The sequence below is a fragment of the Antechinus flavipes genome, chromosome 2 (genome assembly GCF_016432865.1).
Source record: "Antechinus flavipes isolate AdamAnt ecotype Samford, QLD, Australia chromosome 2, AdamAnt_v2, whole genome shotgun sequence".
In the NCBI taxonomy this organism is placed as follows: Eukaryota; Metazoa; Chordata; class Mammalia; order Dasyuromorphia; family Dasyuridae; genus Antechinus; species Antechinus flavipes.
The window spans coordinates 213,984,432-214,002,027 of record NC_067399.1 but is presented as its reverse complement, the minus strand read 5'-3'; the positions used below and the strand labels follow the sequence as shown (position 1 = coordinate 214,002,027).

At 35.3% G+C, this 17,596-nt stretch overlaps 1 protein-coding gene across 4 annotated transcripts; it reads left to right on the top strand.

Annotated features, from left to right (window-relative positions):
- Positions 1–5,286: 5,286 nt before the first annotated feature.
- On the top strand, positions 5,287–16,896 carry CMC2 (C-X9-C motif containing 2). Of its 4 annotated transcripts, none has more exons than XM_051976163.1 (4): positions 5,287–5,377; positions 8,978–9,100; positions 15,407–15,478; positions 16,256–16,896. In XM_051976163.1, exons 2-4 carry the CDS (start codon positions 9,020–9,022, stop codon positions 16,340–16,342), a joined length of 240 nt encoding a protein of 79 aa, XP_051832123.1. In that variant the 5' UTR covers positions 5,287–5,377; positions 8,978–9,019; the 3' UTR covers positions 16,343–16,896. The 4 variants fall into 4 exon arrangements, with proteins under 4 accessions (XP_051832123.1, XP_051832121.1, XP_051832122.1 ...); XM_051976161.1 differs by lacking the exon at positions 5,287–5,377 and adding an exon at positions 5,398–5,567; XM_051976162.1 differs by lacking the exon at positions 5,287–5,377 and adding an exon at positions 5,574–5,714.
- Positions 16,897–17,596: the final 700 nt, after the last annotated feature.

Here is a 17,596-nt window from a genome sequence, read left to right as displayed (position 1 = left end):
TCTTGAAACACTTCAAAAAAAAAAAAAAAAAGGTATCATATTATAAATCCTTTAAAAAGGATGATACATTTTGGACATTTTTAACCCACAATTATTTTGTAACTGATCTTTGAGGTTCACTCTCAAACAATTAATTCTCACTCATTAACACATTTATTTTGCTCAGATGCATGAGACAAATAATGAAAGCTGAATAAAACACACATACTTCAATATTTAAAAAGATTTCACCAGCGAGTGTAATTCTTCTAGCAATACAGACTGGAAATAGGCTATTCCTTAATGGACAGTCTTCATAGCCAATAGAATCGTATAATGATATATCTAGATAGATCCTTTGAGATCATTTTAATTAATTTCCTTTGACTCCTTACCTAATTTGATAAGGATAGTCTTCCATCCAGCCTTCTCCAGCACTGTATAATAAAACCCATCCTACTCACCTGCCTTCCTGGGACAATCCTCATCCTAGGGCTTTCCCAGAGACTTTCTCCATTCTCTCCCTCTCCTCCCTCACCTGAACCATTGACTAAGGACTCTCTTTATCCAGGGGCCTTCTCCAGTACTCTAAAGCTATCCTCTGGATTGCAAACCTCCCTCCCCTCCCATTTTTTTAGCCTCACACTTTCCTCCTGTCTCTTAATTTACATATCACCAAGCTGTGTTTTCAACTTCCCTGCCTACTATGAGGCAAGGTTTCTAGGACACATTACCACCTATTAACAAGGATGAATCTGGAAGACCTTGAATCTAATCACATGCTTCCGAAATAGAACTCACCAAAATATGACCTCCAAACATTTTAAGAACCTCATTGAAAAGTTGGACACCAAATATTTTGCCTGGACTCAATCTTCAATGGCTAGCATACTCTCACTCTTTCCCTCTTCAATTCCCTTATAGTCCACATCCCAGTGATTCTGTATCTCTAGCTGTCCATAAACAAACCCCATTCCCCATCCTCAACACATCTATCCCTCACTCCCATCCTCCTTAAATCTGTTCAAGTGTCACTTGAAGTGTTCTCTGGAATGCCTACTTCCTAATTAACAAACTTGCTTTCATTTTTTAACCTTAATTTTGTCACTAAAAACCTGGCTCCCTTCTGATGACACTAAATCACTACCCACTCTCGGCTCCTCCTCTGTGACCTATACTTATATCCCATGTCTTTCTCATCTGTCTGCATCTGGTGCCTCCACTTCAGCTCTCAATTTTAAATTTTCTGCATTATGGTTTCCTGCTTCATCATTCAACTAAAACTACTCCAAAGTCATCAGTGGTCTCTGAAATGCTAAACCATTTATAAGTTCTCATCCTTCTTGACCTCTCTTTGATACTACTGATCACCTTCTCTTGATACTCATTTCTTTCTAGATTTTCATGACACTGTTCTCTACTGGTTCTCTTTCTAACTGTGTGACCAATCCTTCTCAATACCCCCTTTTGGCTTTGCTATCATAATATCCATTAAGCATGGATGTCCTCTAAAGATCTGTCCTGTATCCTCTTCTCCCTCTATACCAAGGATCCTTTTTAAAAAATTTAATAATATCCTTTCTCTCCACCACTTAATAGTATTTTATTTTTTCCAATTTGATGTAAAGATAGTTTTAAACATTCACTTTTATAAGAATATGAGTTCCAAATTTTTCCCTCCTCCTCTCCTTCCTCTCCAAGACAGCAAGCAATCTGATATAGGTTATACATGTGCAATCATTTTAAACATATCACCTTAGTAATGTTGTAAAAAAGAACCACAACTAAAGAAAAAACCACTAGAAAGAAAAAAACAAAAAGTGGAAATAATATGCTTCCATCTAACTCAGTTCCTTCTCTGGATATAAATAACATTTTACATCACTAATCTTTTGGAATTGTCTTGGATCACTGTGTTGCTGAGAAGAGCTGTGTATCATCAGACAATGTTGCTGTTACCATGGACAATGCTTGCCTGGGTTTGCTTCATTCATGTAAAGTCTTTCCAGTATGGGTTCTTAACCCTCTTTTGTGTCACGAACTGGTGAAAGATTAACTTCTCAAAATAATATTTTTAAATACATACAACAAATCATATTAAATAGCTGCTAAATTAAAAAAAAAAAATAAGGTCTCTGAATCCAATTCTCCCTATGCAACAAGAGAACTGTTCGGTGCTGCAAACATATATTGTATCTGGGATATACTGCAACATATCCAACATATAAAGGACTGCTTGCCATCTAGGGGAGGGGGTGGAGAGAGGGAGGGGAAAAAAATCGGAACAGAAATGAGTGCAAGGGATAATGTTGTAAAAAAAAAAAAAAAAAATTACCCTGGCATGGATTCTGTCAATATAAAGTAATTATTAAATAAAAAATTAAAAAAAAAATAATAAGGTCACAGAAACTCAGGTTAAAAAAAACTCATATTATTATTTGATGTCTAATTATTATTTATCATTACTTATTTAGTGATTTCATCAACTCCCATAGATTCAGCTGTCATCTCCCTCTTCCTTCACACAGTCACAACCCTAATTCAGCCCCCCTTATCACTTGTATGGACAATTCCAACAGCCTGTATAGGTCTCTTTGCTGACTCTAATCCAAACTCCACTTAGCTGCCAACATTATTTTTCCAAGATATAGGTCTTATTATGTTACCTACCTATTCCCCTCATCAAGCTCCAATGGCTCCCTGTATGAAACTCCTCCATTAAAGCTCTTCACAATTGTGCCCTTTCCATAGGACCTTTCCAGTTTTCTGTTTTACTCTCCTCTCCAATCAAATTACCCAGGCCTACCTGCAAGTCCTCATATGACATACTCATACCTTTGATTGTTTATTGCCGAGCCCCATTCCTGAAATGTTAAATCCTCCTCCCACTCTGTCCTGTTTTCCTTGGCTTCCTTCAAGTCTTACCTTCTGTAGAGACTTTCTGGCTCCTTCCAGCTGCTAATGCTTTCCTTTATCAGATTACTTTCCATCTATTTACACATATTTTGTAGATATTCAAATATATTGTCTTCTCTATTAAAATGTATATTCTTTGACTGACTTTTTACTTTATTTGCCTGTTTATCTCCAGTACTCTGCATAGTGTTTGGCACATTTTGTTATTCTGTCATTTAAATGTTTGTTTCCTGCTTTGCTTCCTACTATACAATATACTGACAGCAATCTTTTCTAAACTCTCCATCCATCGTTCATACAACTGATAAAATAATCTTCCTAAAGTATTTAACCTTCCTTATTCCAATACTCAAAATAGCTTTGAGTAATTTTCACTTTTCTCTAAAATATATATAATTATCTAATTTATATTAATTATTTATCAATATAAATTAATTTATAAGTATATATAAATTAATTTATATATTAACAGATTTTTTTTTATATATTTCCTAGAAAAGGATCTGAGACAAACAAGATCCAGTTCCAAAACAGCTTTCTTTCACCTAAAGGAAAATATTTCTTGCCTCCTTTCACAATACTTAACTTCATGGACTTTCAGCCAAGTTATTTCTAGGATTTGAGCTACCTTTCCAAAACTTTAGCACTAGAAGGTTATATGAAGATTATATGCCTCCCCAAAGTGCATTCCTTCCTCACTACTTGCCTTTTCAGAATTACTGTATTTCTTCAAGGTCTAGGTGCCATCACCTTCCTAATTCCTTCCCCACCTTCCTCATAAGGTAACTTTTCCTTTGCTGTCTCTTTTGCCCATTTTTATTTAGGGATCGCATCATTAGTTACCTGATATAGTAAATAACAGTGCTAGACTTAAAAATCTGTAAGAACTAAGTTCAAATCCTGCCTCAAATGCTTTAACTGACTAGTTATGACAATGGGAAGTCACTTAACCTTTTCTTTTTTCCCCCACTTGTTTCCTTATCTGTAAATATGGATAAATAACAAATCACCTACCTCCTAGGGAAAATGGGAGAGAAGGGGAAGGAACAAACACTTATTAAGTGCAAGACACAGTGCTAATCACTTTATAACTTTCATTTGACTCCCACAATCGCCTTATGAGGTAAGTTCTAATATTAATTCCATTTTATAGCTGAGGAATTAGGAAGAAAGAGTTTGATTTACTTAGGATCACAAAACTAATAAATTTCTGAGGCTTGACTTGCACTCAGGGCTTCCTAACTCTAAACCCAAAGCTCCACCTGCTGCACTTCCTTAGCTTGCCTCAATTTACAAGGACAAAATAGATGGAGAGTACTTTACAAACAGTTAGCTATTTTGCATCTTGTACCATATTCCCCTCTTCATCTGTCTCCGGATCAAGAGTATGCCATTTTTACTCTTACATTCCCAGAGCCTTTCTTTGTTTCTGAGGAAGACCACAAGAGTAGCAAGTGCCAGAGGCAAAGGCTCTAAAGCCAAGGGAATCAGGTTCAAATTCTGCTTCTACCACTCATACCTGTGAGACCGAGACAAGTCACCAAACCTTCTTGGGTCTCAGTTTCCTAACCTGTAACGAGAGAAGATTGGGCATCATACACCTCTTCCAGCTCTGGAACTATAAACTTATAACCCGCGAAACCCCAATTTCCCGGAATGGGGAGAGAGAGGATGGAGGCAGAGAGCAGCCACAACAACTTCACGTGACTTCTCCAGGTGACAAGAGGGTAAAGGGGGGAGGGGAGTAGGGAGTGGTGGGGGCGAGAGAACAACACGGCTCAGTCTCGTGGCCGAGACGATAGCACAGCAACAACTTCCAAACCTACCCAGCTTAGAAATCTCCGCCCCAGCCGCAGCAAAGAAATTTTTGAAAGAACAGCTCCGTGAGGGAGATACAGACACCCCGGGAAACCTAGAACGCCCCAAACTTCCCACCGCACATCACCATGCTTGTGACTGAAGACCAATAGCCAACATCTCGCTCAATGTGTCCAGTGCCAACCCCACTACACCTTACCTAGGCTACCGCAGCACCCGCCTCCTGAGTCCACATAACGTTCGCGGATCGCGCCAGTCCAGGGTTCGTCCTACTTCCCTTCAAATTTCACCAATTAGAGCTTACGCTGTCTGCAAAGACTTGTCCCACCCACAGGGAACCTGGAGTTGGGAAATACCATTCACCCTATAGTTGGGGGGGTGGTAGGAACTACCGAAGCACTAGTTCCTTTCTGCTTAGCGAGACAGCCCTTTTAAACTGGAATAAAGGTATTTAATTTTGGACGATAGACTCATATGTTTTTTTTCTTCATGAATTATGGATAAAAGGGAATTTTTTAACCTTGGAAGCCGCAACGCTTCCCCAGCGTCTCTAGTAAAGTCGCTCAGACCTAGTGCGAGATCTACGTGGAGACGTCCAGCTCCTCTGGAGGAGGACTCTAGCAGAAGTTTCATGCTCGCGGACTAGAAGTACTGGAATTGGCTGGTATCTTTTTTAACGTCATCTACGAACTGTTTCCCCGCCTCCCTCCCTACCCCTCCCATTGTCCCCTCCCCCACTTTTTTAGCGACTATTTGAGGTCGCTTCGGCCTTCTTTCCGGAATCAGGCTGCAACCCCTAACATCTAGCAGACTTTCCGGGTTTGGCGGTTGGGCCTTCCTCCTTGCCTCCTGAGGTGAGATTCGGCCCTGCGCTTTCTAGACGGAATGGTTTCGGGCCCCTATTCAGTTTGAATTTACCAAAGACTTGAGACATTCTCCAGCCCACCCACCCTAATAACCCCATTCCTCATACACTGCGGAGGAAACGAGGCCCAAAGAAGGTATTGGACTTGCCCTAAGGTCACAAAGCTCTCTATCCTCTCCACAATCCGGAACGATAGGTGCTATTATTTTACAGTTCGGGAAACTGAGCAAACCTCGAGGTTAAAAGTTCTTAAATGTTTTTTGAGTCTGCTTTTTCTGACCCAGCCCCAGAATTTTGAGCCTACATATCTTTTAAGTGTTTGAATTAACTAATCCCAAGTTTATGTAAATGTATGTATTTTTAAAAACAAATTTTTGTCTTTTGTTTTTCGTTTTTTTTTTTTTTTGTTTATCGCCTAAATATCCTCTTGTCTTTTCCCTCTGAGTAGGAGCATCCCTTACATAGGATTCTTAATCTTTTTAGTTTCCTTCCCCCAATCCATCCGTTGATAAATCTGTTGAAGCCAATGGAACCCTTCTCAGATGCTGTTTTTAAATGCGTAAGATAAAATATAATAGAAAGCCAGTTATACTATATATGTTTATTTTTATTTATTTAAAAAAATAAGTTCAGATTCCTCAGGTTAAGAATCCCAGCTTTAACAAAATTTTAAAAATAAAGTCAACAAAATTAGCCAATATGTTGAAAAACTGTCAATTACATGGTTCCTTACTCTGCAAAATGTGGAAAGTATCTTTTTTGAGGCCAAGCTTATTATTAAAATTTCAGAATACCACACAATGTCAGTTTTTTTGTTGTTGTTTTATGCCTTTACATTTTTGGCAGCCTTTGTGTGTGGTTTTCTTGATTTTACTCAATTTATTCACATTTAATTTAATCAGTTTATTTAATTTTTAGGTCAGTTCATGTCTTTCCAGGCTTGTGTGTATTCAATTCTAGCTTTACATTAAGTGAACTATTCTTTAAACCTCAACTTAAAAGTTCTCTGTATAATGGAAGTTGGCAGGGTAGGGTAAGTGACACACAGCGCCTGGATGGGATTACAGACTGGAGAAAGCCAGAAATTTTGATTGAGGACGGACATGATGAGATTTGCTGAGTGGGGAAAAAGGTCTCTAGGTGACTGAGGACTTATATACAGATGGCTTCAAACCCCCTGGTGCACTGCTTTCAACTGGAAAGGTTTTTTAAGAAGGGGTTGGGGTAGGGCATTGGGAAGACTTGGGAGCTGGGTGGAGGAGCCACAGTACTGTTCAATAAAGTTAAACACAAATGCCCATTTCAGAATTCAAGACAAATTTATTAATGCAAATTTAGGTAAAGTGAGAGCCATTTGTATATAGTACCTTGTTATATCACAGTAATATTCCATTACATTCATTATTAGTTTGTTTAGCCAACATTCCAGTCAGTGGGCATCTACTTTGTTTCCAGTTACTTGTTTTCACAAAACTAATTACATCATTAATTTTGGGGCTATTAGACATTTAACAGTTAAAGCACAAAACACTAATTTTAGTTTAGAATTTTAGAATTTGGGTTTAGGCTTATAAAATTTGATTAAACTTGTCTCTCATAGAGAGTTCACATAGTGTCACAGAGGTTAGAGTCTAAGAGAACAACTGCAAGTAATTGATGAGATGTACAATTGCACCCTTTAATATTGAAAGTGAAGTGGTTATAAAGTCCAGAAAGACATCCTAAGAGAAATGGCATTTGAACAGGGATACAAAGAATTGATAAGAATTGTATAAAAAGAGGCAAAAAATTAGAATGGTGTGCATTTCAGATTTAAGCACAGCATTTGTGAAAGCATGGAACTTGAAAATAGGATTTTGGAGGGAAACAGCTAGCTACTAGCAATTTATTTTATTGGGAAATAGAATGTGTGAAAAAATCTATGATCCTATGAAGCTAAATAACCATCATTTCATCTTCATCACCCAAAGGCAAATCTTTTGTGTTAACTATAGTAATAATAGCATTTATATAGCACTTTACATATTATAAATTTAGCTCCCTACAATAACTGAGATTTGTGATGTTAGTATTCTTATCTTACAAACAAGGAACCTAAGGCTTAGAGAGGTTTAAGGGATTGCGCAGGGGGTCCTCAAACTTTTATAAAATAGGGGGCCAATTCACTGTCCCTCAGCCTGTTGGAGGGCCGGACTATAGTAAAAACAAAAACTTTGTTTTGTGAGCCTTTAAATAAACTTCATAGCCCTGGGTGAGGGGGATAATCGTCCTCAGCTACAGCATTTGGCCCTCGGGCCATACTTTGAGGACCCCTGGTCTAGGGTCATTTAGCTAATGACATGAAGACCTCCCCTGAATTCAGGTGGTTTTGACTTGAGTCTTGTTCTCTTACCATTGATTGCAATAAATATTGATTTAGCTGCTGAGGCTTTTAGAATTCTGTTTCCTAACTTCTTGTATTCCAAATTGGTCACCTGAGCATTAACACACAAACACTGTTTATTTCTTATTTTTGCCCCAGTATTTATACTGATCATTACTTTTTTTTTTTTTGAGGCTTTCAGTGTCTTCATTTCTGTATCTTGTGAATCTTTAGAACCATTTACTTGACACTCATTTTTACATTTTATATCTACTTTGTTTCTATTTTACATATATGTACATTAATTCCTTGTTTTATAATTATTTTAAAGAAAGTAATTGACTTTATTAAATGATTGAATCATTTATTTAAATTTTTTATATTTCCATAAAAGTTTTGTTTGTCAATTCAGCAGTAAGTAAATATTAATTCCATATTTCATTTTCATTGTTATTTCTAAATCAACATTAGCATCACCTTAGTAATAATAATTTGATAGTGTTAATACAGTGATGTCTCATCAATCAAATGATATCCTCAGAACTTCCAGAAAATCATTGGAATTGTACAAGCCTAGTAGGGAAGAGCTCTGATTTCCTTATTACAAAGATTTACCCTTAACTTTCTAGGGAAATATGGTATGTATTGGGAAATGAGGGGGATGTGGTCCTCTTTAGTTATTATTAACTATAGTAGCTTATTAAGTTAAGTTTCTTGAAAGAAATTCTTGTAGTCCTGAAAGTTATTGGTATGTTTAAGTATTTTGCTTTAAAACTTTGTCTTTAAACTCTATGAAAGACAGAATCATTGTAAGAATGGAGTTTATTCTGAGGGACCCAGAATTAAGCTAAATGAATAAAGATATTGAATGAAATTTTTTCTGATTCAGGGGATTGCTTGACACTTAAGGAATTTTAAGTATTTCTGTTTGTATTCCGATAAGGTTAATGTATGCTGTTAACTGGAAACAGTATAAAGAAGCAAGTGTATTAGCATTTGCAATATATACATATTTTAAAGTTCTGCTCTGTTAACAGGTGGAAAATTTCCACGTGTTGGTCTACTGTCCTTGACCAAAGATGCATCCTGACTTATCTCCACACCTGCACACTGAGGAATGTAACACTTTAATTAACCTATTAAAAGAATGCCACAAAAAGGTAAGAATTTTTAAAAATGTAATTTAGTTGAAGATAGTTATTCTTGGGTGTTATTAAAGAATCATATTATTAGATGTTCTTATTAACTCAATTGCATTAGTCACAGCTATCTGTACTAATAGGAAAGATAATATAGTGTGGACAGTACTAAATCATCTGTATTTGTCTTTGGAATTCATAATTCAAACAAAATAATAAATTTACTATTTTTGCTTTATCAAAGTATTTCTAATTTAATAGTCATTGAAAGTTATCCTGAGGAGAAGCACCTTTTTTTTTTTTTTGAGGGGGGGAATTTTAAAATTATCTAAAATTATCTTTGGTCAAATTTGACCCAAATGATTGTGTTAAAGAAGACTGTAGGATTCCCTGAACTTGTCTTTTAGATCAGAATATGCAGGAGGTCCTACCTAACCTAACATTATGTGTTGCTTGTATCCCAAGCTGGATTCTCTGTATGTCCTTGAGAGTCTTCAGGGGTCCTTAAAGTATGGCCCGCGGGCCAAATGTGGCAGCTGAGGACGATTATCCCCCTCACCCAGGGCTATGAGATTTCTTTAGAGGCCCACAAAACAAAGTTTTTTGTTTTTACTATAGTCTAGCCCTCCAACAGTCTGAGGGCCCCCTATTTAAAAAGTTTGAAGGCCCCCTAATAGTCATGAGTCAGCCTGTCCTAGACTGGGAAATTATTGTGCTTCTGGGATTCCTTTAGATAAAAGATCTTCCTATCTGTATGGTCTAACAGTTCCCAAGGGAAAAGAATTCAACTTTTGCCAACACCTTGCTTTCAGGGGAAGTTTTTTGGTCCTTTTCCCACTTATACAGCACTTTTTCCCCTCCTGTACCACACTCCTTTTTAAGTGAAGATTTCTGTTTTCTTCTTCCTTTATTGTACTTTCATAAGTATGCAAACTTCTATGTGGATTGTAAACTCTTTGAGTTCCACATTCATTTTTATTTTTCTTGTAATGAATCCATTTTTCACTTAAGTTTCATGAAGTTGTGATTTTCTCTTTTGACAATCGGTAACACCACATGGTTATAAACAATCCCCTACAATTCGTCTGCTAAGCCATAGATGGGAAGTACTTTTGTTAGTGAAGGGTATTCTACACCAGTTTTCCCTCATTGACAAAAAGACTTAAGCAGTCCTTTGAGTATTTATATTAATATGAAATAGCATGTATGGTGGGAAGAATACTGGCATAGATTTTTAAAATTTGGATTCTAGTTCCAGCTTTGTTAGTTTTGTGATCTCAAGTTATTTTACTTCTTTGGCAGCTGCTTTCATCTTCTGTAAAATAAGGGTCTGTCTTTAACTAGATTATCAAAATTTCTGAGACTTTCTATTGGTACTATCTTATTTGATAATGAAAAGCTGTGTTTTCTTGACTTTTTGTAAATTAGTACTTTTAAAACCATAGAAACAAAATAGTTACTTAAATTTTTATTCCATTTCATTCCACCTACATATTGTGGGTATCCCAAATAAAATTTGAGACAATTGCTAATATCAAAAGATATACTTAGAAGGAAACAAAGTTGAGAATTAACATCTTGGGACAAATTCAACTTTGCATTTTCTACAGAGCTTTTTTTTTTTCCTTCTGAGGCAGTTAGTGTTAAGTGACTTGCCCAGGATCATACAGTCAGGCCATGTTAAGTGTCTAAGGTCAGATTTGAACTCAGGTCTTCCTGACTTCAGGACTGGTGCTCTATCCTCTGCAGAGCTTTTTTATAGGAAAAAAAATCAAAGGAAACAACTCTTCTGATTGGCTATACTAACAGTATTTTCTAAGAGCAAAACATTTTACTAATAGGCTACAGGAAATTTGGGAGTAAAATATTCTCATCATTAGAAATAATTATAATTGGAGTAAAAAATTCTCATTAAGAAACTTATACTTTAGGTGTTATATGGTTCAGACATTTCAAGCAAAATATCAATGGCACACAATAGAGTCAATTAAATCAGAATATATGTTTAAACTGTATTAAGAAAACATAGAATATAGGGCTTAAGAAGTTTTCAGATAAACACTTAATTTTTTTTTTTTTTTTGCTTTCCCAGTATAGTAGAGTAGTCCTGTTTAGAAACAAAATGGAGCTATTTAAATTCATACTATTGGTAAATTCCATTTTGCCATGATATCTACTGAGTTTCAGAAACATGCAGCAGCATTCCCTTTGATCTTACAATACTCTTACTAGGTCTATATCCCAAAGAGATCATAAAGGGGAAAGGACCCACATGTACAATGTTTACAACAGCTCTCTTTGTGGTGGCAAAGAATTGGAAATTGAGGGGATGCTTATCAATTGGGGATAGGCTAAAAAATTGTGGTGTATGAATGTAATGGAAATTATTGCTCTATAAGAAATGATGAGTAAATGGATTTTAGAAAAACCTGGAAAGATTTAGGCTGAATGAAGTAAGCAGAATCAGGAGAACATTGTACATGATAATAGAAAGATAATGTGATTATCAGTTATGATAGACTTAATTCTTCTCAGCAATACAATGATCCAAGACTATTCCAAAAGACTCATGATAGAAAATGTTATCTACATGCAAAGAAAGAACTATGGATTCTACATGCAGATCAAAGCATACTATATATTCACTTTTGTTTTTCTTTTTTTTTCCCTTTTCTGATTTTTTTACAACATTATTAATTTGTTTAATATGATTATACATACATAACTTATATCAAATTTCTTGCCATCTTGATAGGGGAAAAGGGAGGAAAATATTTGGAATTCAGAATCTTACAAGGCCATATGACTCGAGATAAGAGCCTCTTGTTCTTTCATGAACTATAAAATAAACACTTTTTTAAAAAAAGAGAATTTAAGGATCGAAAAAGTTGAAGTCCTTGGGTCCTTGGTTGGTCCTACTGACCACTCATCCTATTGGATAGTATTTTGTTGTATCTTAGCTAATAGGAATATAATTATTATTCTCATTTCTGAGGGTGGTGGTGCTAGTTGTTTCAAAGACTTCAATCGTTGATAAGTCCTAGAAAAATAAGGAAAAAAGTATCTTTGATCTGAATTCAGGGTCTACCAGTTCTTTCTCTGAAGATGGACAGTAACTTTAATCACAAATTTTACAGAATTGTTTTGTATCATTGTAGTACTGGGAATGGCTAAGTTATTTATAGTAAATCATCATAACAGTATTGCTATTACTAGGAACAATGTTCTTCTGGTTCTCCCCATTTTACTTTGTATCAATTCATGTGAGTACAGGTTTTTCTGAAAGTATCCTCATTTCTTAAAGCACAATAGTATTCTTTCATAATCACATGCAGCAACTTGTTAAGCCATTCCCCAATTGATGGACATCTTCTCAATTTCTAGTTCTTTGTAGCCACTAAAAGAGATGCTATAAATAGTTTTGTACATTTAAGTCCTTTTTTGTTTTTTTTTTTTATCTTTTTGAGATATAGACCTAGTAGTAGTATTGCTTGATCAAAGGGCTTGGGTGGTTTTATAGCCCTTTGGCCATAGTTCCAAATTGCTCCTCAGAATGGCTGACTCACTAGATATCAGTGTGTTGATTTCCCCACATTCCTTCCAACATTTGTTATTTTCCTTTTCTGTCATGATAACCAATTTGACAGGTGTGAGGGAGTAGTTCAGAGTTGTTTTAATTTGCATTTTTCTAATCAGTAGTGATTTTAGAGCATTTTTAAAAAGCTGTCTTGTCTGTTTTCTCCTGCTCACATCTCTAGTTCTTTCAACCTATTTTTGTTGTGTTAATTCACAATTCTTTATGATCTTGGTTGGGTTCTCTTGACACTCTCTCCAGATTTTCCTTTTCCTCAAATTCAGATGCCCCTAATTGAACACAATAGTTAACAAATGTGTTCTTTCTACATTTGAATCCAGAGTAATCATCATCCCTTTGTCCTATAAGATAAAACCTCCTTTAATGAAATCCAATTTTTTAATTTTTTTTTTTTTGGTTACAGCCTCACAGTATTTTCTCTTACTGAGCCTACAGTTTATTAAAACCCACAATTCAGAGAAGGTTTTATAAATCAGGCTTCCCGTTTTATATTTGTGAAATTGATTTTTGGAATCACTATGGAAAAGATTTTTTTCTAGTGAATTGCTTTTTAGAATAGTTCAGTATTCTAACCCAAAGGTGTCATACATATGGCTCACTACACTCTTGAATATAAAACCAAATAAATGTAATTGGGAAATATTAACAAAATAAATAAAAATAGAACAAAACATAGATAATGGTAATATATAGTTTTCTAAGTCAGTCTGTACCTGCAGAAATTGTTTTTACATGATTTGGTGGTCTACATTTCTATTTCATTTTGACACCACTGCTTTAGCCTGTCAAGATCTTTTTGGATGTTGACTATGATTCAGTATTGTCTTTCAGTTTCAACTTTGTGTCATCTGTAAATTTGATAAATACATCGTCTACTACTACATAAATACACCTTTATTCAAGTAATTTGAGAAAAATGTTTCATAGCACAGAGTCCAAGTACCAGTCCCTGAGGCACTACTATGGAGAGACTTGCCAATTTGACATTGATCTATTAATTACCACTCTTTGTTATCCTGCCATTCAACCAATTCCAAATTCATGATTATATAATAATCTAACCTATCTTTCTAGATTTTCTACAATAATAATTTGAGATTTTACCAAACATTTCTCCATTCTTCTGTCATTTCATAGCTTTATCAGAAAAGGAAATTAGACGAGGCATAGCCTGTTTTAATGAAGATTTACTAGCACTTTTATAATTGTTGTTTCCTTTTGGAGATATTCAACAATCTTGTTAGTGATCCAGTTTAGAATTTTCTTTCAAATTTGAAGTCAAGTTCATTGGTTTATCAATTGAAAACTATCCTAATCCCATTTTTGAAAATCAACATAGAACTTATCTAGCTTCAATTTTGTGTTTTCTCTCATTTTTCCATGATCTTTCAACTGTTTCTGATAGTAACTCAGCAGTCACATCTGCCACCTAGGAAGGAACGGTCCCTTTGTTTCAAGGGTCTCATCATTTCTATCCCAACAATTAATTTCTCCATTTTAATAAGAATCCTTATTAGTTCCTCCCCTTTTTGAAGGCATAAATTATCATTTAGGCAAATTAGGAGATAATCAATATTAATAATTTTGGTTAAGAGAGGACCAGTAGATATCTGGTGCTTCCATTCCCTACTGGATCATGCTTGTGCCATTTATTTGTTTCCCAAATTCATTTATTTCTTCCTTGAGTCTAGATGGTCTCTAGTATATTTCAGAGAAAAAAATTTTGTTTCTCCTTCCATTAACTTTTTTCCAAATATTCTCCATTATACTTTGTCACCCTTAATTTCCTGTATCCCTTGCTTTTAGTGGACAACAGTGAAGAAATCATGAGTTAAATCTTATCTGATATATAAATAGCATATCTCTCACAACACAAAGTCAGTATGTCATTCTACTTGCAAGTATTAGGTGTTCCACTGTTTTGAGTTCAGTTCTTAACACTTAAAACTATTGAATGTTGGTCCCCCTCCTTCATACATTTATTAAGCAGCCCATACTCCAAAGTAGTATATGTTTTTGGTTGCTCTCTGAAGCAGGTTGCCTTTATTTCCTTTAAAAAGCATGATTTTACATTGCAGTTACTACCATTTCATGGATAAATTTTGTAATATTGTCTTGTTCTGGTATTCAGTCATGTCCTGGCTTTTCATGGACCAGTGGACTATATAACCAAGCAGGCTGTCTGTCCAAGTTCATATTCATTGTTTCCATGTTTCTAAGAGGAGATATTTGGAATAATTAATTGGAACTTCCTTCTTTGATAGGATTTTAATAAATTAATGAAGTAATCTTAATGGGTGGGAATTAATATACCTCCCCAAAAAAGAACCTTGCGTTGTTTTGGTAAGATAGGCCCAGATGGATCTGTTTAAGAATTTAGACAATTTTAATTAACTATCATCAGATTGAGAGACAGTCTTGGTCTCATTCATAGCTTGCTGCAGAATCAGGAAAGCCTGAATTCAAGTTGACCTTGATGCATGCTAGCTGTGTGATCCCATGCAAATAACATCTCAGGAAACTGCCTAAGAGCAGGTGTTGGTTGACTTTCATTGTTAGAAGTTCCTTATCAAGATTTCCTTACTAATGAATTCATACATTGATTTGTTTGTTTGTTTTTAAATGAAGTTGACACATGAATGGAGAATTATATAAGAATTATTTAAATGTGTTTTATACAACAGACTTTTCCATTTTATTAATAAAATAATTTTGTGGGTTTTGTGTTACAGCACAGTGTTCTGAAATTTTTTGGTCACTGTAATGATCTTGATCGTGAGATGCGGAAATGCCTAAAAAAAGAGGTAAGGCCATGTTAGAGCATTGAAAGGTAGAAAGGAAGCCACCAAAAGAATTTCTTTTTCCTCCAAGAAACCCCTTGGGGGCTCCCTCCTTTCTTATCAAGTGCAGAAGATGTATGTTTTTTTGTGTTATATTTAAAGTATGACTATTCAAATGGTTATCTCATTCTCTAATATCTCAAGAAAGGAGAGAATAACTTTAAAATCTTTCAAATAAAAAATGCTGCAGTAACCAGACAAAAATGCTGCTCTGAAATAAGGATAAAAGTAGTCACCATCCTTTGGATCAGAGTGTAAATATTGGTAAAAGGGCTAGAGACTAGTAGAGGAAGATCCATGAAAGGAATTGGGTAAGATAAAACATAAGTGGAACACATGATAGCCATTTTCAAGGAGCAAAGTATTTTCTTCTGTATCTCCAAAAGAAATTTCAGGAGTAAATTACAAGGAGAGAAATTTAAGCTTAGTATAAAGAAGAGCTAACAGTAGACAACTGCAAATATTCAAGTTCAGACTAGATAGATGATCATCTATATTATGGATGCTGTAATAAAAGGGATTTGTGATTCTGGTAAGAAGTTAAACTAAATGACCTCCAAAATGTCTCTCTTAACTCCTAAATTCTTTGCAAGTAAGAAATAGGAAATGTGGAATAAATTATCTTAAAAATTTCTCTCTTAAATGATAAATCCAACCGGAGCTTTAGTGAAATTCAGTGATATATTTAGGCTGCCTTTATTTTTCACATTATCTTCTCCCCATTGTTTGTCTGTCTTCCAGTATGCAGAAAGGAGAGCCAAAAGCAGAGAATTTGGAGAAGCTAAGCGACGGAAATTTTCTAACATTTCAGAAGAGTCAGAGAATTGAGTTCTGCTTTCACTGCACATCTTGACTGATGAATGAATATCTGGACATTTAGCTAGTAGCTGGATGTTTGAATCAATAGTTCTTAAATAGTGACCCCTTTTATTAGCTACAGAGAAATTTAGACAATGGTAGTATAAGATTCTTGTGGTTACAAAACTACAAGATTGAACCTTCCTGGCCATCAACAAAACATCAACATTTGAATAATGGCTATTTTTTTATTGCCTAAGAAAATCATTTTTCCTTAGGTTTTCTAACCTTGAGAGGGGTAAAGAGAGGTGAAGGAAAGATATTGTTTATCAGCCTTCCCTTCAATGCAGCATAAAAAATATTTCACTTCAGTACCTAAAAGTGTCAGTGTTCCATTTATAAGACCTCAGCCATCTTCCACACCTTAGTAAATAGTCTTCATGAGTTGTGGCTGAAAAAAATACTTTTTTAAAAACTAGTAGAATAAGCTGAGCCACAGAGAGTCCTGAGAATCTTTGGATGAAGATAAAAATGTTTTGTCTTATCTGTACATTTTTCTCATGATTAAAAATTTGTAATACAAATTGTGATATCATACTTTTCTTTGGTTTTCAAGATACTTTTTTGATAAGTTTAGCTTTTGTTTAGTTATAGAAAGAACCTTAGACATGAAAATATTTTAAGAAGTTGGAGAATTGGGTGAAGTATTAATAAGCACTCATTAAATATGCCATTGCCAGCACATTAATATTGTCATATACATATACACAGGTATGTATTATAACAATATGCAAATTAGACGGTGTTATGAGCCAGAACTTGAAACAATGTGTTAACTCACTGGAATTGATAGAAACAATGCTTACGTTTACACCTTTGAGAGTTCACACATTAGATTTCACAAGTTCCACCTCCCACAATCCCACTGTTGGAGGAGTCAACTTTTGGGGTCACACCTTTAAGAGATCATATATAAAGAAGCTCTTGGAGCCTCAGCCAGAAGTCAGTAAGGAGTCAGTTCAGGAGATTGACAGAGCCAGAATTCAGTCGGGAGAAGATTCAGAACCAAGATTCAGAGCTGGAGGCTGAAGCTGGCAGAGGCAAAGGACAAGCTGCAAGAGCTCTTGGAACCAAGCAGAGAGATAAGCCTCTAAGAAAACTAACTGGGCTATTTTGAAGGAGACAATAAAGGATCTGAACTTTTAACAGCTGGCTGCATTTGAGGTGATTATTACTTTGAACTGAAACTAAGGCTGCCTCTAGAAGCCCCCCAAGAAACCTGCT

What these genes read in the sequence shown, in the direction of transcription:
- CMC2 (XM_051976163.1), top strand. Translation starts at nt 9,020, where the DNA reads ATGCATCCTGACTTATCTCCACACCTGCACACTGAGGAATGTAACACT. An exon ending in TAAAAGAATGCCACAAAAAG is followed by an intron (nt 9,101 to 15,406) that starts GTAAGAATTTTT and finishes TTTGTGTTACAG; the next exon opens with CACAGTGTTCTGAAATTTTT. An exon ending in GGAAATGCCTAAAAAAAGAG is followed by an intron (nt 15,479 to 16,255) that starts GTAAGGCCATGT and finishes TCTGTCTTCCAG; the next exon opens with TATGCAGAAAGGAGAGCCAA.